General features: G+C 34.4%; 1 protein-coding gene across 1 annotated transcript in view; it reads right to left on the bottom strand.

Moving 5' to 3' along the window:
• The window catches only part of DIP-kappa (Dpr-interacting protein kappa), a 173,175-nt gene that overhangs the window by 67,759 nt on the left and 81,154 nt on the right, over positions 1-24,262 (bottom strand). The window contains exons 2-5 of the mRNA XM_070106893.1: positions 8,143-8,187; positions 7,146-7,249; positions 2,975-3,182; positions 2,668-2,823 (exon numbers count right to left, since the gene is read on the bottom strand). Of these exons, the coding sequence (XP_069962994.1) occupies positions 2,668-2,823; positions 2,975-3,182; positions 7,146-7,249; positions 8,143-8,187 (513 nt within the window). The remainder of the gene's footprint in view (positions 1-2,667; positions 2,824-2,974; positions 3,183-7,145; positions 7,250-8,142; positions 8,188-24,262) is intronic.

The raw sequence follows: 24,262 nt of genomic DNA, 5'->3' as shown, positions 1-24,262 counted from the left end.
GCTATAGTGGTCCAATATCGGCGGTCCCGCAAATGAGTATGTTCTTGGAGACAAAAGAACGTGAGCAAAGTTTAATATCGATATCTCAAAAACTGAGAGAATAGTGTGCGTATATACAGATGGACGGACAGACAGAAGGGCATGGTTAAATCGACTCAGCTCCTCATGCTGATCATACATATATATATATAATATATATAATATATATATGTATGTATATGTATATTTTATAGAGTATATTTATATATACATATATTAGGGTGGAGCGGAAGTTTTTTTTTTATTTTTTTGCTTAGCCGGGGTTAAAATCTTTAGATTATAATTTTTTTTGTCCACATATTTTCTTTATTGTAACATCTAGAGTTAAAAGTAAATTTCGAGTAAACATTTTTTTTTGGACAAAAAAAAATTATTTTTGGTTTACCTTTTTACATTTATATAAAAATTACCGAATGTAGGACTAAAATTTTTGACTAAAAATTTATTTTAACGCTTAAGGAAAGCATGTGGTCATTTAAGACTTTTTTTTAAAACTCTAAAAATGATCACAAACAATTTTTTAAGTTGATATATTTTAATTGGCCAGAAAGAGGACTTTCCACAGCTTCTACAACACTTATCAAAAAATGTTTACGAAATAAAAATTGTTACTCGGAATTTACTTTAAAACTAAGTGCGCCGCAACTAGATGTTAAAAATTTTTTTTTCGTCAAAAAAATTTTTTATTTATAATCTATAGATTTTACTCCTCGCTAGGCAAAAAAAAAAAAATTTTTTGGACGAAAAAAAAAAGTTTATGCATATTTAATAGGGTTACATAAGTTTCTTTCTTAGTGTTATCAACTTCATGACAAACTTAATGTTCCCTGGTCGGGGTATGAAAATATGTAATATGTGGACTTTATATTTTATTTATGAACGAATCCAATTGAGGAAGATAATTTATATACGCATTAAAACATATTTTACTAATAAAAATTATTTCGTTATAAACTTTTTTTGTTGTGCAATATATTTTAAAATTTTACAACGTCTATTAACTTATGAATATCATTGAACTAATATTTAATTTTTTTAATAACTGTGCCAAAGTGCTGTATGCTTATGGGCTAAAGTAATAATTTTTCAGAATAATTCGTATATGAATAGATATTAATCAACATTAAGAGCTGATATATTTAACGATAAGGAAACTTATAATTATACAATGAACGGTTTTACTTATATTGAATTTATTTCTGTCTCCTTTTTAAAAGTGTTATCTAAAAATCTCTGCTTCATAAAAATGGAAACTTTTGGTTGTTATCTGCGGTTTCTAATCCCCGACATTAGTAATACCCAATACTAGGCAAGAATTATGGTAGCCATGGCTAGTGCATAGGCAACTCTGCATGAATCGCCTTACATAATTGGTGTACATCCACTTTTGCGTTATTACGAGAGCACTGAATATATAAAATTTTATACACATATTTTATCTGCTTTTGTTACGTACATATGTATTAGAAAAAAAGAACCGAAGTATAAGCGAACTGAGATCGAAAGAGGATACATCTGAGTTTGAGTATATAATCACTACAAGATAATCAATATGGAAATAGAGCATACATTAAAAAATCAAATAAATTTAGTAATAATCATGCCTACATCTCATATCGGATTTGTTCGAATCTACCAATATCCAACAACTACTTAAGCTATACGTTGGTTGCCTTTTATATTTCGGGGGTTTTTGATGTTATACATACATAACGTTTTCACATACGAGCGCTATTTGTGTTGTTGACAGTAACTTTAAATATTCATCTCGGCCAAAAAATGAAATTAAATCGCGAACATTTTAGCGCGATTAGTTTTTACAACTTTCGATGTTGATTAACTCAGCAACAGTCCATCAATAAACTTAATTCATTTTTGGCGATGATGCTTCATCAAAAGCCAGTTTTTATCGATGGTTTGGTGAGTTAAATCGAGGTTGTATATCACTCCAAGACGAATTTCGTGAAGGTCGTGCAAAATCAGTTGTTGCTTCGCAAACTATTGATGCTGTGCACAAACTGATATTGCAAGAGTGTCATGTGAGCTATCGTGGGATTGAGACAACTATAGGTCTTAGTAGCACCAGCATACATTCAATATTGCATGAGCATTTGATTGTAAAACAATTTGTTCACGTTCCATCCCACACAATTTGTTAACCGCTCAAAACACGATTGATCAAGAGAAATGTTAAAAATAACTATGGGCTTCGAAATATGTTATCGTTCGTTTGACTGTTTGTAATTGCTTCTATATTTTCTACGATTGACGTCATATATTGAAATTGCCTGAGTAAAGCCAAAAGTTAGTAGCTGGAAAGTATGATTTTGTCATAGTTATTAATATGTTAAATACCGTCTATTTCACTATTTAAATATAAGCGTCAGTTCAGATGCATAGTAGTCGAAGCAGAACTTCAGTATTTTAAGCTAAAATTTACATATAATTCCGTATATAATTTCGTATTTAAGCTTCTGAGATATTCTTGATTAAACTGCTTGCTATAATCTTCATCATTGTACGCTAATGCTACTTAAGCTGCTTAAGCTACGAGCATGCAATATTACGAAAGAATATTTACTTTGGTATAAACATTTTTATGATTCAATTCACTTTGATTGAGCTTACCGTGTTCACCACCAATGAGCATTTCCTCGCCATCTTCTCGCCGCCACATCACATACGGCTCCGGATAACCACGTGCTTTGCACATTAGCGTCACGTTTAGACCTTCACGAACCACCATGTCATTGCTGGTCATGCTTTCAATGATAACGGGAGGTACTAAAAAGTAGCAAATTAAAGCAATTAGTTTAGTAATAAAATTTTTAGAATTACTACAAATAAACTGAAATCTGTTTATTTTTTTTAATATGCGAATATTTTTAAAATCAATCAAAGTTAAACAAAAAAATATATATATTTATAAACTCACCCACAACTTGTAGATATCCTTTTTGCGAGCGCATTGGATCCGTGTTTACCTGACACATGTACCAACCGCGATCGCTCTCTTCCACCTCTTTAATATGCAAATACCAAGAGCGATGATCATTGTAACTTAGACTGATGCGATTATTCTGCGATATGACGTTGTGATGTATGGAGAGTATTGTCTGTGTGTCCACACGCACCCAAGCGACCTGCAAGAGTTGCCAAGAAGTGAAATTTATTATATATTACCTTCAACTATTTATATGCACTTTCTAAGGGTGAGCATAAATGCATAATACCCAAAATAAATGTCTTTTCCTGTGTACAACTCAATCAGCAAGCATCTCTCAAAGCATGTTCCACATGCAACTTGTAATCAAATGAAAACTGACAAATTATCAATGGGTTGCTGTCATACTTTGACAAACATTAATCAAAATGTCCTTGCCACATTTCCAAATTCCTCATTCATCTACCACAAAATTGTGTTTAAGTGCTGCCATCCTTAATTGTCAATTAATAATGTAAGTGTGTGTGTGTGTATATGTGTTAATACTAGGGTAACTCACTTGATATATGGATGACAAATATTATCAAAGCTTTCTAAACTAGTTTTAATCCAAAAATTTCGATAAACTTGTAATTTATGATAATATTACATTCTGCTTTCCTAGTAGTATTTCATTACATTCTTACATAATGGGTGCTAAGCCCTACCACAACCCAAATCAAATGTCCAGCGGAAGGGACAGCACATATGACTAACTCACCAACCGGCGAATGCCGAAATAGCTACTCAGGAACTAAAAAGTAGAGGTTACGTGACAACTTTGCTTAAATAGAGGCAATGATTATGTTGATCCTCGCCAAGTCAGTAAATTTACTTTGTATACTCGCTACCAGAACCAAGCAAGCTTGGACCACCACCAGTATGTCTTCAAAGCTTTTGCGGCTACTGAGAGCAGATTTACCAAACTGGATCTGCCAGTTAATGAGGGTTAGATGAAATACATGCGGGCTACCAGAAGAAACGTTAAGAAGAATGAGTTAGTAATTGAGTTCTTTATTTTCGAAGCAGCCACGAACTTTGTTTATCTTGTCACCACCACCCACAGCAATAATGATGCCAGCCTGGAGTTCCAGCGACGAATAACAATTGCACTGATCAAAAAATAAAAGGCAGGTATTTGCCGTGGAACTGACAATCTTCCAAAACCAGTAACGGAGTAACGATTGTCAGCAGTCGTTGGTGCAATACAACGGTAACACATCCGAAGTTATGAATTGTTGTGTACAAATGAATAAAAAAGAGCTTGGTAATTCCACCCCGAAGCAAAATCGGCAATAATGCAATTACCCGAATCCAAGGACCCAACAGTCAAATGGTAAAGGTTTAGCCTTTATATATGGGATGCGGGTTACATAGTTTACCCGTCTGAAGCTGTTACATTTCCCATTTTTCTCGCAATTTGTGATTTCCATCCCTAAAGAACTGTGCCGGCATGAATTGAGCTAATTTTTGATACCCCATTTTGATGTAAACCGTATTCCAGTAAAGGCGGAACAAATGACAGTCAGAAGAAACAAGGTCTGAGCTATAAGGCGGGTGAGTCGAAACTTCCCAGCCGCTGTATTTCAAATAGTTTTTAACCGGTCTTGCAACATTAAGCGAGCGTTCTTATGTGGAAAATTATTGTCTCATGTGTAGTCGCAAATTCAAGGCATTTTTTTTGCAATCGGTTTAAATTTGATGTGTTGTTTATTGGTAGCATTCCCCATTGAAGAAATTATCCGGAATGATAAACTCATAATACAGCGTGTCCTTCTGTTCCCACCAAATATAGAGTATTCGTTAAGTGAAAAAAATATTGTTGTTAACGCTTCAAATAAATGACATATGTATACTGAAAAGGACAGTAGCTTTCCAACACATGTTCGGAATATTGAAACAATGGAATAATAATCAAGTTGCGCCATCTCTTGGCAAACCGAACAAATACAGTTATATACCATAGTTCGACTCATACAAATTAGCGATAGGTTAGAGGAACGTTGCAAATACAAGTATATGCGGACTTCGATTTCATATTAAACGATTTTGATCTCACTAAGGATCAGTCTACAAGGGACCACATATGATCTCCATAGCTGCGATCAGACTGAATACCTAACCTAAAATCCAATATTTTGGATGCTTGGTTGTAGTATAATAAAATTTTTTATGGCGACTGGACGACTTAGTATGCTAAAAGCCATGAATGTCCCAAGGCTATTTGAATCAAAAAATATTTATACTGATAAGCAACAAAACAAAGAGTGCCTTTTTGTGATATTTTGTGACTATTTTGTTTTTGATTTTCAACCCCAATATTTACTGGAAGCCCACCCTAATGCAAATGTATTTAAATATTCTGTTTGTCACACGTATTCGTCCCACACACGATATATGTTACGCATACAAAATTGGTGCACTTAGTGAGACTTAATTTATATATGTTGCATACCATATATTTTGTACATAGTATGTAGGTATGTATGCAATAAGTATGTTAGTATATACGCTCTATTAGCAACTATCTCCCCCACTTACGCTTATGCTGAAAACATTTAATCGACAGTTGCTAATTTATGCATTCAATGAGGCACTACAAATTGTTGCAACTGGATTGTTGTTGTTCAAAAACTTTGTAAGTGGGGGAATTAGAATTAGTGTAAACGCAGTATATAGGAAAATAATGCAATATTTACACATGAACAAATATTTCTCGTACTGAGTACTCCTGATTATATATTTAGAGTAAAAGTTTTGCAAGAAAGCGACTATTAACCCGCATTAACGCCAACAACAATGTCAGCCCTGAAATCGAACGCAGAATACTTTTGCCAACAGGTATTACTTTGGACTAAGTAGGCAATTAAATAGTAAAGTCCTCTCTCGACGAACAAAGACCAAACTTTACAAGTCTCTCCTCATTCCCGTCCTGCTATATTATATGATTCCGTAACCGCTAGTGGAAACAGAGTAAAAGGAAGACCTCCACTTCTTTATAGAGATCAGGTGAAGAAGAAGTAGTCGTAGTAGATAGAGGCATTAAATTTTACATCCGGTTAGAAACCGGTGTGAAAATTGAACAATGGCGTGTTAAAATGCGTAAAATCGGACAACAATCACATCTACTTTCTATATATCTAAGTTATTCTTTCCATTTGATTTATTAATTTTATAGAATGAAAACCAAGCACCAATAAAGTTATTTAAATAAAACCTGGTAAAAATAGTTATCCTGAGGTGTACCACCTCTGGCTCAAAAACAGTCAAATCGGACCATAACTTTTCTAGTCCACAGATACCGATTATACTCAGTGCATATAGCTGATTTTCGTCCGAAAATTTCGTACATATTGTATTCTTATGTCGAAAATAGGTCAAATCAGGTGAATACTTCCCCTAGCTCCCATATATCAACCGTTAATATCTTTTAAACGGTTAAGTATACGTAAAAACCGTTAGAAACCATTTTGTAGAGCATTTAATTTCCTATAAAAAGCACGAAACGAAATATGTTTTTAAGTAACAGGAAGCAAGATATGCATTTTTCTGTCCGATTATAGGAAAACAATAGAAAACCGTTGGTCGGTGGACCTTTCCGTTCCAATCAAGAGCTTATACTTGGTAGAGCCTTTCTAAGAGGTGTCTATCAACCAATTTTTCAGAGCACCCTAACATATACAGTATGTATATCTCAAACACGAAGCAAACGATAGTAATGAAATCTAGTGAGTCTGTAACCTAAAATACGAGTTAATATGATACGAGTATAAGCTATTTACAGTTTCGTCAAATAAGAAATATTGAATTTTAAGGCTTTTTACACCCGGACCTAGACCTTCCTTACTCGTAATTTGTAATGATTTTTGTTTCATGGTTTACTGAAATTTCGGTTAGAAGCTTCGATTCTGTATTGATTTTAAATCCACTACTTCTATTTAAAAAATTGTGGAATTATATTATGATTATTATTTTCGTGTTTTCTCGATTTATACACGGCGACCTATTGAATTAAAAGTCCTCTAATATAATAGCATGTTAGGTCTATATTACTTTTTTAATCAAGCTGCTCTTATATATAATACTTTCAATAATTATTTGCACACTAGTCCAAGTCATTTACCTTATATCCCTTCAGATTATCAACGACGCACGCCAGTAGCGCATCTCTGCCCACAGATACTGTCACGTTGTTGATGGGTTCCGGAAAGCCAGGCGCAGTGGGATCTGCAAAAGCAAATGTACATATTGAATAACATATTTTTAGAAACCAGTCAGAGTTGTAGTTTAACCTATCTTTTTTAAAAATAAAAAAGAAAAACAAGTTAAAACCTTATGGGTGTAGCACTAACGGGAGACTTCGCTTCACTCTTTCAAGGAAAAATTCATAAATGTCAATTTGATGTGCTTTATCTTTATTTGCAAACCACTCGCCATCAATCATTTGCAACAATCCGCTACGAGCAAAACTTTGTTGCATAAAGCCATTCGCCCCGGGCTTACACCGCTCTCGCCCACAACTGTGGCAGACAAAAGACGCAACTTTCCTAAGAGCAGTAATTGCAGAGAAATGTTTGTCAACTTGCTGATTTTACGATTACAATATTGCACTGGTAAACTTTTGTTGCACAACATTTAATGCGACAAAGTTGCAATTACACGCGCATTTTCAATTAAAGCGGAAAATATCCAGTGTGGGAGCACTTTATACTCGATGTAGCCTACCCACCCATTCTAGAGCTGCATAACCCGCATAAATCCTTGTCGCTGCAAAATATCTCAAACCTTCCTTTTTGCTTATTTCGTTTTCTTTGCTAAATTTTTTTCATTATTTTGTCTACTGTGTCCCTTGCCAACTTGTTCTCCCTCAATTCTGCTACTTTTGCTCTGACAAATAGAATTAAAGATTTGCTCACTCCTTGCATTGCAGTATATTTGTCTATAGCAAACAGTATCTTTGCAAGCCCTTTCTACACCAGAACCTCGTAGGTATCCTCGGTGAGGTCTGTAAGTATTTTAAAGTATGCTTGCATTTGTGGACATTCCTCTATGTGCTATTACTTAATGAAAAGAAAAAAGAAATTTACAGTTCTTTTTCGTCTTATTCTACATTTAATTACCATTTTCGTCGATTTTCTGCGCGCCCTGCACCCGCGTGTGTTTGCCTGCAAGTAGAAGAAGCGAAAGAGAAGCGATGTAAATAAATAAAATTTTACTGCAGTTTTGTATTTGCACGTGTGTGTGTGTACGTGTTGTCTTCGAAATATAGTCGTAGTAGATAATGCAATAGTTCGTAAAACTTAGTTGGCAAAGTTGTAAAATATGACAATATGTGTGTATGTATATAATATTGTGCGCTATGTATTGTTAGATTGTCAGCGGGCAGCTAATTTCGACGATCGTAAAAATACTCAAAGTAAATAGTAAATAGTATACGTGGAGCACCAAAGGTCCACCCAAAATGCCGCAGTGTAGTTTTGAAGAATTGTGCACGCCGAAGTGCAAGCCCTGGCGACACTTAAGTTTGCTTTGGTGTCATTAAAAATTTTCTACGGGTAACAGCTATAAATGAAATATGAAGGAAGCAACATTTTGGCTAATATTTAGAGACATGACCCAAAATTAGAAAAATGCCAGCGAGATTTCACATAATGCTATTTAATTACTTTCGAATGTACCCATAACATACATACATATGTACTGCATAAAACAATGTGAGCTTCAACCTTGTAAGAATGAAAATTTTGAGAAAACACAGTGTATTTGGTGTTTGTTCATTTGTGTATTAGATCAGCTGAAAGCATTACAAAGAAAAGATAAAACGTTAACTCCGACAGCACCGAAGCTATAATACCCTTCACAGATTCCGCGCAACCACTTTACTCCGATCGTTCAGTTAATATGACAGCTATATGCTATAGTCATCCGATCTATGCAATTTCTGCGGAGATCACAATATTGCCTTAAATAATAATACATGCCAAATTTCATGAAGATACCTCTTTAAATGAAAAAGTTTCCCATACAAACACTTGATTCCGATTGTTAAGTTTGTATGGTAGCTATATGATATAGTGGTCCGATATTGGCCGTTTCCACAAATGAGCAACTTCTTAGTGAGAGAAGGACAAGTGCGTAATTTCAGATCGATAGCTTAAAAACTGAGGGACTAGTTTGTATACATATATACAGGACATGGCTAAATCAACTCAGCTCATGATGCCGATCATTTACGTATATATTTTATAGGGTCTCCGACGTTTCCTTCTGGGTGTGAACTTAATATACCCTTTTCAGGGTATAAATAGATCTTGATCTTTATCTTATCGATCAGTTTGAATGTCAGCTGCTACTACTAAAGTAGTCCGATCTAAACAATATGTTCAGAGATTGTAGAGATTTTTTGGATAATAATCCATGCCAAATTGTGAGGAAAACTTTTCAGAGGACATGGCCAAATTGACTCAACTAGTTACGCTGATAATTTATAAACATATTTTATAGGGTCTCCGACGTTTCCTTTTGGGTATTAAAAGTATGAAAAAAATTAATATACCCTGTTCAGAGTATAGCTAAATTTTATTATTCAACGTCGTGACAATCGATAACGATATATCGAATTTATGCTATATATGTATATTCCAACTGTTTGTTACGATTAATGTAATATTTTTTATTATGCTTTACAATAAAGCTGTTCCTTAATAACTAACCCTTAATAGTAACTAAATTTGTTTCAGCAAGGTATGAGTAGAGGCCACTTGATACAAGGCGCATTATTCTGATAAAAAAGAAATGTGCTCTGGAATCCCATTTCAATGAATTTGTTCTCTAAAAGTTCCTCTAACGCTATATAATATTGGTGAGGTTCTCCTGGCTCAAGATCGATGATTTTTCTGACTCAAGATTACTCTAAACTTTGTATCTCATGAACCAATTGTATCACAATGGTATAGTTTATACGCATATCTGAAGGTTAGGTCCACCTCTAGAACGTGTGGATTCAATTCAACTTTTTAGGCAGACATGTAAGTATTCTCTGAATATGATTAGCTTTGTGCTTTCTCTACATTTACAATAACTTTTTACAATTATTCGCAGATGTTGTGACATGACGTTTTAGAGTTTTCCGTAATATACAGAGTAAGTAAGTTTTCTGCTATACAGAATGCTTTTACTCAAGGCGTTGAACATTCTAGGATTCATGCTGCTGGGATAGAGGATATAGCCAGAATGTTTCAGAAATTTTTGACTGTTTCGGAAACAATACTGGAATATAAACTAAATAGGGAATAAGGAAACTGAATTAAAAATAAAGTTAGTTAAATTCCATCCGGCTAGAACTGTTTAATTCATTTATTGCTAACTCTTTTATCCAGTTTATAAAGTTTGCTCTAAAAATCTTTAAAATATCGCTATGAGTACATGAAATATAGGACCTAGCATGAAATTTTTCAAACAAGTACAATTTTCGCAACTATTATAGCTTTTTTTAAATATTCTTTATCCACGTGTCATCTTTTCTTGCACTAATATGAAAACTAAAACCTTAAAATCAGCTAAATTTTCTTTTGCTTCTTCATCAAACCAGAACAATTAGTATTTTCTCCTTCATTTAAAACATAAAAATGTTAAAAAGATAAATGCAAATACAAATTAGAAGCAAATTAACCCTAGAAAACGGTCAATTTTGTAACATTCGTATACTAAAGGAAAATCTAAGATACTTAGCAAGTTCCCGATTCTTCCCAATACCACGGAGTTTCGAAATCCTAAGCAATTAAACTTAACTTCGATACCCAATATTGCCTTCCCTTTTCTAACCATGAAAAATGAGGAAAGCAACTTTCGAAAACATTTAAGAAAATTTTTATATTAAACTTGCTTTGAAAGTTGGCCTGGCTAGGCTAAAAAATTTGAGCTTTTCAGATGCTTCGTTCAAAGGCTTTCTTAGAATATGCCAGAGCCTGCTTGCAAGCACCCCTTCCCATCTTCAGCTTATTATGGGCGAAATATGAAAATAAGACGAGATTTTTTCTGTTTTGTATGCAAGATAGTTTTTACAATGTGAGTCAATATCTGTGAGTATCTATTTTCTCGCATAAAACTAATACAAATATTATTTTTATTTATTCACCTTCATCGCTTTATTATTTTTCTCCGTTATGAATCAGCAGATGCCTATAATATATCTTCATACCATCTCTGTCTCTCATTTTCACCCAAAAGGCTTGCTTTCTATTTAACCCTTTCCACTGGGGTCGTCGGCTGTCACTTTTTTACTTAAAGCGACAAAATTTCCAAATAACTTAACTCCGAAAAATGTCGACTCACTTGCCACCAGAGTAACCTCAGCAGTGAAGGAAGGAAATATGCATGCTTTCCTACAACAGGATATCAACCCAAACCAGTTGGCAACAGCTGTTGCAACGATAGAGCGCCCTGGAGACAACGCTTCAGCATACAAAGGAATAAATGCCGGCTAAGGCATTGCTGATACCAGAGTAGTAAATTTCAGCAATGTGCGGGTATATGGCTGCGTCACTGCTGTCAAAACTGATTTCTTGTCATCAACAGCAGCAGGAGCCGCTATGCTCGCAGCAGTTGCAGCCGCTCCATCTCCAATGGCGAAAAGAGTTAATATTTTTTTTGACAAACATTTTCGTATGTGCTGCCCCCTTCATTTTCCTTACGCTGCCTTGTACATACTTCGTATATATACAAAGTACATAACTATCGTTGGCGATACTTCATATTTTGGCAGTGCATATTTCATATCAGCAGCCTTCAAGCGCGAAATTGCCACATTGCTGCCACGTGCTGCATGTTGCATGCCACTTTCCAGTTTTACCTGCTAACCGAGCCAGCAGCTACAGTGGCTTGCTGGCACAGCAGGAAACAGCTACTTACATGGCTGTTCAGCTGCTTACTTGCCACACTATTTCCTGTCACAGCAGCGGTCGCGTTACTGGAATTTTTGTGTGTTTGTTGGTTTTTTGCTTCAAAGTTTTCGCTATGGAATTTGAGATTTTTCAATGGATTTTTAACAAATAGTTGGGTCGTTTGTGCACATAAATTAAGGCACATTTTGTTAAATAAAGACATACCTAATAAATAAAAGTGGCCAAATCCCCTCGGAACTTGAAGCTCGGAACTTGAAGCAAGGTATTTTGTATATCAATGGTTAATAAGTTTGTTTTATGAGATCACTTTTTATGTCTTAGTATGCTATGTACGAACTGTGTCTACTTTTTGGCTTAAAAACTATTTTGCCGACGATATTTCATCTGCAACCAATATTCTTGTAATCGGAACTCTGTTCTTCTTCTGTTGCCACCACCAGATAACGAATCGATACACATCGGCTAGTAGTAGTAGAATAATCAATCAACGGAGTGTATACCGTTGAGCTCGTGATTACCACAGGCAGACTAAGAAAGACTAAGTAGTCTTTCTACTTGTAATTCGAATGGCCCGAATTTCAGATATGAAAACAATGAAAACCAGAAATACAAGCGGAAAAAAATCAAGGCCTGGAAAAGTTTATTTTACGAATTCATTATTTTACATATACCCACGACAAAGGCATTATACTTTCCGTTTATTTTCATTGATATATTTTATGATATATAAAGGTATGTACCTATATGCTAGAGTAGCAACAAGTAAGAAAAGGCTAAGTTCGAGTTAAACCGAACATTTTATACTCTTGCAAGGATCAAAGCGGGGACAATTTTTTTCAAAATTCAATCTGATAGGTTAACTGATATTTTCAGTAAAAAGTTCGCAGTAGAAAGTCACGTCCACATGTTCGGCATGTGGGAGTTTGAACAGTTTTGGTCCGACTTGGACAATTTTTGGTTATAAAATGGCACACCTCAAAAGAAGATTAGTTTTATCCAGATACACTAATTGGGTCTTAATTTGTATACTGGAAAGTGAAAGGATAAGATAGAATTTGAAATTGTGTTATATGGGAAGTAGGCGTGATGTTTATCTGATTTTGCCCATTTTTGCACTGTAGTGTTAATATTATTTTCCAAATTTGGTTGAAATCGTTCGAGTAGATCTCGAGATATTGATTTTCACTTAAATATGGGCGGTACCATGCCCATCGTCCAAATTTTGCATCAACTCTCATACCGTTAAAACCTTTTCCTTACTATATCGGGTGTAAAATTGTATGTCTCTGGAACATTTAATTATAGACGCTACCGCACTTTTAGTAGTTTTTAAAAAAACCGTTGAATGGGGAGTGGACTGGGTTAAAAATCCGAATTCACCCATTTTCATAGCGTAAGTTAAGATGGCAAAAACATTTATCTTGAGCGAATTTGGTTATAATAGCTCAAGTAGTTTAGGAGACATGTACATTCAACTTATTAAAAGGCGGGACCACGCTCACTTTCAAAACAAAAAAAGTTAAACATAGATGCCCTTTACTAAATATCAGCCTTGTATCATATTGTGGAGCTCATATGTTTTCGATTAATGGCATTTTATGGGCGTGTAATCGTTCAGTTCTATCCATCTGCAATACCAACCCTTCTTGGGTACCAAGGAACATGTGTCCAAAACTATGTCAACATATCTGAATTTTTTCTAAAGTTATCGCTTGCACAGTCACTCGAAATTTAGCTCGTCTCGTTATCCTGATCATTTATATATATATAATATATCTAACGTTTTTAGTTTAATCTATATAATGAAAGGCAAAAGATAAATCTGCAAAGGGAGAGAAAAGAATTGTTACAGAATTAATTCGACTAGTCGTATGCCTATAGATATTTTTCCGGCGAAGGACTGTCAACACGGCCACACTCTGAAAATTATTTGAAGAATGTTTTCTGCAACAATACGGTGTATTTAACCTGCTCTACCGAGAGCCAGTTCTACATAATTGTATGGTTCAGCAAGCTATTATTTTTATACCAATTTTTCCACCAGCAATACTTTTTTAAAGCTACACAAGCAAATCTATATCTGTATATACGAGTATGTATTTTTTACTCATAGTCGCCCTCAGCGCCACCCCCGAAGGAAAATGCGTATGTGAACGCAAAAGTACGCCAACTCGCGTTGCAGTTTAAACTCGTTGCATGTTCTATTCATAAAAACTATGCTTCAGTTGAACCGTTTTAGTTGTTATTGCCGCAGGCAACAGCATAAATTCAGTAGCAACATGTTACATATAATGCAATACAAATGCTACAATTGCTGGTTGCTGGTGCTCCACACGGCATTTGCTGCTGATACTTCATATTGTTCTGCTATTTGTTGCACTTTGATGCTGGCGCTGCCAGTTAAATTGCTAGTTTTATTTTAAAAAAAATTGTACGTGTACGTGTGTAACGGTGCAATTACCAAGAGTATGGAACTACATGAAATTGACTGCAGTGTGTGTAAATATTTTTTTACTCCAACCCAGCAATCAATACTGTTCAACTACATCGAGTGAATAGATGCTGAGAAGATATTAAGAGGATTGCTAAAACCTAATTTTACTAAGAACCTTCATATGAAGATAATTTGAGACTCGTTGGCGAATCCGAAAACTTCAGATGTATGTATCGTATGTAATAGTCACAAAAACTAATTGAACTCATAAAATCTTCAGCGTACAAATAAGAAGTGTTTAAAGATATTGCCATGAAGAGAATTAAAAATTCTTCTTGCAAGCTCAATCTTTTTCGGATTTAGAAAGTTTTCTAATAACATCATGGTTAGTGAGTATACATATGTATATATGATATGCAATATATTTTTCGTATATACTTAGCTTAATCAAAAATTATGAAAGACCATTTTGTAGAGCAGTAAATTTTCTACAAGACTATAAAATTTATAAGAAAAAAACAAAATTCGCCTGAAAATTATCAAAATTTAACCGTTAATATCTTTTAAACGTTTAGGACCATTAAATTTCCTACAAAATCTAAAAACCGAGATATTTTTTTAAGTAGTTTAAGTGAGATTTGAAATTTTCTATCTGATAATAAGGAAAAAATAGTTATGTGTAAAGCTGTTCCCGTTACAATTAAGAGTTCATACTTGGAAAGTCTTTCTTAATGGTTTCTAAGAACCTATTTTTCAGAGTACCATGCGAAATAACCTAACTCTGATGGATTTAGTCTTTATTTACATAAATAAATGTTTTTTTAGACGTGTAGTTTTCAATAAGGCAATACATATCTCGGAACTGGTCTTTTTGACAGCTGTTATATGATTTATGCTTAGTTGCCCAGCAGAGTCAGTAGTTCGAGCAAATATGGAACGGTCTCGCACCACGTTTATTCTAGTGGATAATCATCTTGGTCTTCAGTGACGCCATTCAGTGCGCTGGACGATTGACTCCGTGGAAGTGAATATTCGGCGCATTACTGCTGACATGCGGCCCCAGTTGGTGCAAAAAGTGGTCGAAAATTAGGTCTCTCGGCTAGAATTGATTCGAACCAGCTGCGGCGGTCACTTACCCGAACTCATTTCTAAAACATAATGGCAAACATTTATCTTTATAATAAAGCGGAAATCTTGGCCATAACATTAGATTATATGTGTACCTCTTTAGAGTTAGTTGATTTTTTTCACAATACCTACGTTTCAGTTAGCCATCAACATAGTCAGGAAAAGTAACAGTTTTCAAATCGAAATTCTACCTAAAGTCCAAGGCGATCAGAAAATATGTTTATACAAATAAATTAACGACTTTCCAATTTTTATTTTATTTCGTTTGCCCCATAACCTAAAAGGAAACTGCGTCGTCTTTCCTTTAGCTAGTACTGTACCACTGCTAGACTGGTATGATAATTATGTTCTTTTAGCGCATAAACCCGCAAAAATACTAATAATTTTCTGTATGAAAAGAAGACAACCAGCTGACCAGTTGGATTTCGTACTAGTGGTAAAGCGATTTATAACCAGCCGATTTGACTGCAGGGTAGATACAAAGTATGTAAGTCTGTAAGTATATATACTATATGTGCCTGCCAGTGTTTCAGTATGCGATGTTGTTGGATCAAAGCAACGCTTATCGTTTTATTCTCTCACATCCATGGGCGGTGGCAAATGAACTGGCGTTTTAGCCAAAAAATAAAACTTTTAAAATATTACAAAATAATACGTAAATTTGTTAGAGCTTTAGCAAATTTTTTGCACATTTTTCTAGGAATATTTGAGCTTAGCTTTTGCTGGCTTTCATACAATTTATTCTTTTCATTAAACATTTTTACAATTTTAATTATTTGTAAATTTGTAGTTGTAAATTTTACACTGACAAAAAAAATTAAGAATAACATAACTTTCTATATCGAACCAACAGAGTCGACCTATGGCCGAAGCCATTCAAATCATATAGAATAATTTTTACATCAAAATCAAATTTAATACTTTCAGAAAAGCGACCGCATTCATTCGGACTTCATAGTGTTGTAATTCAATTTACGGACCGCCATTTATGTTAACACCATAGTCTAACTATCCATCGAACGACAACGGAATGCATATAACAATCCTATTGCCACATCCAGTATTGACGCGCCGCCACACATTTATGCAGCAGATATTGATATATGGTAGTTATGAGCGAATCCTCTTATGACCAGAAAATATCTAACCCTAATCATCATACTCATTCCTTTTGTTTCTCTATAAATTTGGATGGAAAAGGGCTTTAAATCTGTCCTTGAATGCCTAAAGTGTTGTTTCCATTAAAAATAATATAAGTGTGTTCCCAAAGTTATTTAAATGTGCTTTAACTGTCGAACACCATATGGCTATGGGAATAACCGTAAGTCGGTGAAACTTTTGTATGCAATATTTTTTGCCGATCTGCTGATTTGAAGAAGCTTCAGACTGGGGGGTTACTTTGGGGGGACTTTGCAGAATATTTCTTAAGCTCATAACCGTCATCTAATTGGGTAATTGTCAGAAGCAATATAGTTTTAGAACTAAATTTTTTTTTTCAGAACGAGGGCGTTTAGGCGTCGTGGCATATATTACTTTTTTTGAGTATCGCAAATTTTAAAAAATGATGGTATTAAAAATGAAATTTATGCAGAGTTGGATATGTCCTCGACAGTAAATTTAGACTGCTAAATGGTCCAAATAAAGGTATGACATTTAGACGCAGTTTCTTGGGTTGACAATCAGTAGGTCTTTCCTTTTTTTAAAAAATCAAATGCCACGACTTCTGTTTGTTTTACAAATACAGCTATACTTAATACTAAATGTAGCTCTGGGTTGGAGAACAGCACAACTATGCTTCTTCTTTCTCCAAGTAAAATAAATAAATAAAATACATCTAGATAAAATATAACCCACATAATAATGCTATGCATATACCCCTGTGAAAATATAACTTCATAAAGCTAACCAACTATTATTCCACACACTTGACCCCAGTTGCTCTCGGCGCTCATACTTTTTCTTTGTTTGAAGTTTTGCGCCGCTGGAATGAAGACGAAAACTTTTGTTGCTTGCTTAGCACAACCTTAATTTCTCATTTTTATCGCTCGTGTGTTGGAGGAGAAAAGCTGTGAAGTTGCAAGCGCACGAGTAACTGGCAACGAGCGAGTACGTGAATGCGAAACCACTGAGAAAGTAGTAATAATGGAGAATACAAAAGATTTCATATTTTTTTGGAAAATATCGTAGAAGCTTTGGGATTTGCGAAAATTAAAAACAAAACTTTTTCACTTATTGTTCTCATTACTGGCAAGTAATTCACAAAAAGGAAATAATAAGATAATTCAAAACTAACGGAAATTTTAACACATTTATTTATATTATGTAAAATTATTCTTCGATTTTACCAACTCTTTAATGTCAATAAGCTCAGTATACTTATTTGCAACTTTTTTATAAAAATATACTACATTTACATTACTGTATAAAATTATACTAGTATACAACATAAAAATTTTTGATCAACAAACCTTCCACAAAAGCTGCTATTTTATTTTAATTGTCATACACGGAGCTCATATTGACCGGATAGCGCAACTGTAGAGAGCGTAACTACTAGTCGATGCCTCATTATTTCCATTCAAAAATGAGGAAAAAAGTCACAAACGATTTTTTTTCAAATCTCGGAGCATATTTTTGTCCAGAAAAGGCTTTTCTTCAGCATCTCCGAGACGTTCAGATAAGCCCGAAAATTAGTAAGAACACTTTAGCGTCATATGAGAAGGAAACGAAGTGGTTTATCTAGCTAGAATAGCGGATTGAAAAAGGAGTTTGAAAATACTACTACTAACAACTGATTCTCTTACATCTCAACAACCAATTTTCTCGAAAATGGACGTTTGTGATGTGGCGCTTAGATAGTAATCTATCTTCATTATCTCCATTGTACTCATTCACTAACTGAGTGAGTAACCTATGCTGACTTTACCATTAAACTAAAGCAGTTTTTGTTTTGACCACCTTAAATATTATCCCAAAGTTATGTTGAAATAGTCAGTAGTTCCATGGTAAGCACCACCCTCTTTTTATTCTGCATTGAATAACTATTTTGTATCTCCTTCAGCCAGAATGTCAGCGATGAGTTATTTTCAGCATGAAAGCCAGTGTTATGGGTTCGAATGTAGAATTAACTTTTGCATAAGGAAAACTATTTCAAAGCTTGAGAGCTCCGGGTAGACTTGAATATTCCTCAAAATGTTTCAACCGTCTGAAAGTTAGATTCCGCTATCCTTCAGTCTGGTTTAAGCTTCATAATTGGGTCGAGCCACTGACCAGCGGATATAGATAAATCGACTTGAGCTGAATCATGCTGAGCATTATATATATATTTTATAAGGTCTTTGACGTTTACTTCTGGGTCTTCCACATTTCGTTGCGCCGGACTACTTTTCGATATCTTTGCTATCCCTTTTTTAATAAACCTTCTCAAACCATTACCCAATAAGATTTTAATTAGTTTTAAGTTTTTTCGTTACAACGTCCGAAACTACATATATAACCTTCGGGTCTTCCGACAACAACCACAGCTGAAGAAACAACAAACTGTACCCTTGCAGTGTCCATAGTAAATGCTTTTCATTTTGGACAGATGTGAAAAGAACGTGTCTTGTTCAACGTGTTTTCTTTAAGAGTGTTAACATCATGCAAAGAGTAAATGCTTTGACACTTCTTCTCAATGACCGTAAAGATATAGTCGGGAGAAATCAAAAGTCGGGTACATCGTTGGTAATATCTTTAGTCAGCTTGGAGCGAATATTGCGAACTGAAGATTGTTGATCGTAGCAAGTTTTGCACTTTTAATATACCATGTATTGAGAAAGCAAAAGTCTGTAAGTTGCTCTACAAAATAAATTGCAAATGTTAAAATGTTTTCGAATCTATTTTCAGAAATCGAATATTGCCTGAAACATATTCTCAGTAAGCCAAAGCTCACTAAAAACAAACACAGTAAGCAAACATTCAACCAGTGATTCCACGCTTGAGTTGGTCTAACTTTTAGGCAGAAAATTGCAAAGCCGACAGTCAATCCAAGTCTGTGAAAAGCGTTTTGGCAACTGTGTGGCCAAGTTGTAGGTAAATTGAGGAATTGTTGAAATAGTTTATAGCAATTTGAGGGAGGCGAACCATTGTGAAATTGGAAAATTCCCGCAAACGGCTTACGTGAGTCGAGTGACGAGTGTAAATTTGTAGTTTCTGAGTTTGTTGTGAAAGCGTAGAAACTCAAATAAGTAAATATTTTTGTAACTCTAAGCGTATGGCTGCTTAGCTGAATCGACTGCAAAACTATGCTAACTTTCACACTTCATATTACAACACCTGCGACACACACAGACACCTACAAATACTTGTAGATATACATACAATATATATGCAGCAGAGCTATGCATGCTCTTGTCAATTTTCTCTGAAAATATGTGTATTTTATTTATGAATTTTGTGGGCAATTCCTAGTCAAGCAAGCGACACGGGAATGTTTGTATTCCTGTCACGTCACTGTGGTCGAGGTACATAAATGTTAGCAGTTAAATAGTTGGCAAGCTTTTTGCGCAAAACTGATAAGGAGGAGAGAGTGTGATTTGAAAATTTAAACTTGAATGAATTACACAGGAGATATATGTATGTAAATGGATATTAATTTTTTTTCAGAATTACAAAGCTACAATGAAATATCTAAAAAATGTTGTCTTAATTAACGGAAGATATATTTCTAATACTTCGATCAAAATGCGAACGTTTATTCAATAAAAAATATGCGCAATAGTATTATTCAAAGTAGTGTGTATGAAGCTATAAAATTTTCCTTGCTGGCGATTTGTGAATTCCATCCCAAAAGAACTGCGTCGGCTTGGTGACCAAGAATGAAATTAATTTTTGTTACCCAGTTCTGATGTGAACCGTATACCAGTGAAAGCGGAACAAATGATAGTCAGAAGGAAGAAGATCTGTGCTATATGGCGAGTGAGCCAAAACTTCCCAGCCGCTGCTTTTCAAATAGTTTTTAACCCGTCTTGCAACAAGACAATTTGATGAGTTGTTGTCGCTAGCCTTCCCATTAGAAGTCCAAAATACCGATTTTAGAAGCTCGTAATGCAGCTTGGTTTTCTGATCCCACCAAATAGCGGGCATTACCTTGCCGTAATGTATATTAGGCTTTACCATTGATTTGGCTGGCTGACTAGGTTTCTCATATAATTTCTTGCATTTAGGGTTGTCATAACGAACATTTTTTAGCGCCAGTCACAAGCCAGTGTGAAAATTATTTTTTTTTGTAGCGTTCAAGCATAATTTCTGACATGCAAAATCGTCCTTTAAAGCCCCTTGGATTCAATTTATATGGAACACAATTTCCCTGATTTTGAATGTATCCGGCTGTAATGTTTTGAAATGGCTAGTCAATTAAGGACAACCCTCGGAAATAACGCCGAACAAGGAGAACTTCCTGAATACTGTCTAAGGTTTCCTCAAGATCCAGGGCTTTCTTAGTAATCACCCACCTCTGTTGAATTTAATTAATTTTGATTTAGAAAAATTTCTATGAGAGAAGTTGGGCTCAAACTTCTAACTAAGAGCGAAGTACTTAGATATTGATAAATAACATTAAGAAGCATAACGGGAATTTATAGGACACAATATTATTAAGACTTTATTATTATTAACCGATACCAATATAATTGAAACTCAGAGGAGGAGATGGAAGTCTATATATTCGGTATAGCTACATAAGAAAATGGGTAACAAGAAATCAAAATTTTTTTTCAAGTTTCGGCTTGCGCGCACAGTTTATAGGGACCACTCCGAGTCAAATTTGATAACATGGTACAAGAGCGTGTAAAGTTCTTATTATTCCTTCTGTAGAAAAAAAGAGTCGCAGAGACTTTGTAATAAATACTATTCCCAGCCATAGCAAGAGTCTTTAATCCGCTCAATTAACTCAATTAAACACACACGTACACGAAGTCACTATCATTAAAATAATTTACTTAAACCCATACAACTTTAAATTCCAAATTTCTTGACCATTAACAATTTCGGAGCTTCTGAAAGAGCTTTTAAAAAATGTATTATTACTTTTTCGGGTCAACAAGCTTAAAGTCGTTGACAAATTGCATGATCTCTGATGATATATCGAATACGAGACAAAAAGAAAGTTAATGAGGCCTAAAAAAAACGTTGATTGCAAAACACATTTAACTGTTTTATTGAGGAAACAGAAATTCGGCTTTATGCCTGCCAACACGAGTGGCACATCTTATGCTCTCTGAGCTTCCTTCACTTTCGAATTTACCATATTTAAATAATGCCAAACAATCTGTGATGACTGATTGCCTTAATAAAAGTGGACCATAAAAACGATAACATAATATTTATATCCGGTGTAGGATGCGGCTAAGTGGAGCGATTATATGCGTAAATATAAATAAAGGCAATAATAAAATGGAGATGGATAAACAAAAGTAGCAATAACAAATAACAAATAGGAGATAGACGCAACGCAGATTGCTCAAGCGAAAGTATGGAAAAAATGAAGATAACAAAATAAAGTATGAAATTTCCGACCACCTTGTCATAAAAATACCAAACGTATAAACGACGAAAGAAGACCAAATAAGGACAAGTAAGCAACAAAAAAAAAGGACATTCCACAAGCATACTGACAAAAATATTTGTGCAAGCAACACATAAACAAATAAAGACTGCACATACGATCCCACAAGGGCACATTTAATAGCTGATAAACAGCATAACAGTAAGGGACCTACAACCTTTTTTCACTGTACACACATACACGACGTCAGGCAAGGGATGCGTTGGTCCTTTTCCGAAGCACTGGAAGCACTGGCGAGTGGATGACAACAAATGTATGTTGTTTATAACTTGTCTACAGTTAAGGTTAGGCGCTGTTGCGCCTTAACGTCTACTATCTATTGTGGGTAAAAAAAATGCTGTTAAACTAGGGGGAAGGAGCTCATTTCTTTCTACATATTGCTATTGTTGTCCAAAGCTCGATAAACGTTCAAGAAACAAAACTAACATGAAACAGAAAAGGAAAGCTAGGTGTAGATAAGCTCTAGCGTGTATGATTTAGTGATGGGTCAAACTTAGAGGAAGCCTAAAAGTATGCATCGCTAAAGATACGTTTGTGCTAACACATAAACGTAACTAGTAAACAGTGGTTTTGTGGTGAAAATTAAGAAAAAGATTTAAATATTTCTGTGTAAAGTTAGCGAAATTAAGGAATAATGTGTAGTTGGAATGCATTTAACAGTAAAAATTGGTTGTATACCAACTCTTATCATTAAAATTTATCCTGAGTGAGTTTTCAGATTGTACCATAAATAAAGCTTTTGAGTATAAGAACAGAGTTTTCCACATTAAAGTGGTCTCTACTTATCCTTTTTTTTTTTTGCTATGTCACTAACTTTAATTTATGCTAATTGTGTATTCGATTCGCTACTCTCCAAAGTTTTCGTCTTAAATTTTGAAAAAATTTTCTGAGTTATGAACTGAAAATGGTAATCAAATTCCTACAGAATACTTTCTACATCTTTATTTGGTTTTATCCGCTAGTTGTTAAGGGTAGTCTTAAGAAGTGCTTAAGTAGCAAACAATAAAAAGCCATTTTCATGCCCATCTTTACATGAGTTATATGTTCAAAGGTAGTTCGTGTAAGATCATACCTATCTACATTCCCGTCGGTTGGGCGGGAGGAGGGTAATCGTTGGGTTTATTATTATTATTATTATAGATTGCGTCAAAATCCAAGTTTTTTATAAAAATTTATAACACCTTTAAATCTCAGCCATTTTTTTTTTATTGAAAATTTTTAGAAAAAATTTTTTGTTTTGAATTTTATAAAAAAAGTCTATTTTCATGGGCTTTTCTGTGTTAAAATACTTGAAATATATTTATTTGAAAAAATCTCTTTGGATTTAAGGCAAGTTAATCTTGACTGATCGCAAAACTTTTTGTCAGAAACTAAAATTTGTTTGAGTACATTTCTTTATACATATGTATATGATTATGCGGTTAAAAATTCTTCAAAGGGATGACGCGGTTAAAACAGCAAGCAAGTTTGATGACAGACCATTTTCTGTTTTGCTAAAGCCAAGCAGGCTCTATGAAGAATTTTTAAACGCATAATATGTAAAGAAATGTTTTGAAAAAAAAGTATAGTTTTTGAGAAAAAATTTACCAATTTTTTTATCTAACAAAATATTGTAGTTTCATACTTTTTAAGTTCTTTTCATATCAAAGTCTTCTTCGCTTAGCGATTTTCCAGCAGGGTGCTTTAAGAATGTCTAAATGCTCAACCACTTGTGTGCAAATGCGCTTATATATATATCACATATTTCTAGAGGTATCTGTATGCTACGTGCTTGTTTGTGTGCTCGTTATCTTTATGGGCTGAAATATGCGGCGGTCGCGACAGTAATGCTGACACTATTTCCGCTTTCACTTCCGTTTGCCACTTCTGTTTCTATTGCTATTTTCCGCTTTCGCTTTTAAGCGATTAAATTACAGTTATCGTTATAAACTCGCGTTAGTGCATTTTGTGGTTGAAATGTGGCAACATATTTATGTGGAAATTTATTGCTTCATGAATAAAATCATTGAACCTAATAAGAATGTGGAGCGTTAAACTTGTATTGTCGAATAATAAATATTTTATCAACTATTAATATTAATTTTTTTAGGGAGTATATTCACGATCTTTATATCATATAAAAATAATATAATACATATATTAGCATAAGTAACTGATTTAAACCAGCTATT

Source organism: Bactrocera oleae, chromosome 3 (genome assembly GCF_042242935.1).
Source record: "Bactrocera oleae isolate idBacOlea1 chromosome 3, idBacOlea1, whole genome shotgun sequence".
NCBI lineage: Eukaryota > Metazoa > Arthropoda > Insecta > Diptera > Tephritidae > Bactrocera > Bactrocera oleae.
The sequence above is the reverse complement of the archived record's forward strand: the minus strand, read 5'-3'. Positions and strand labels throughout refer to the sequence as shown.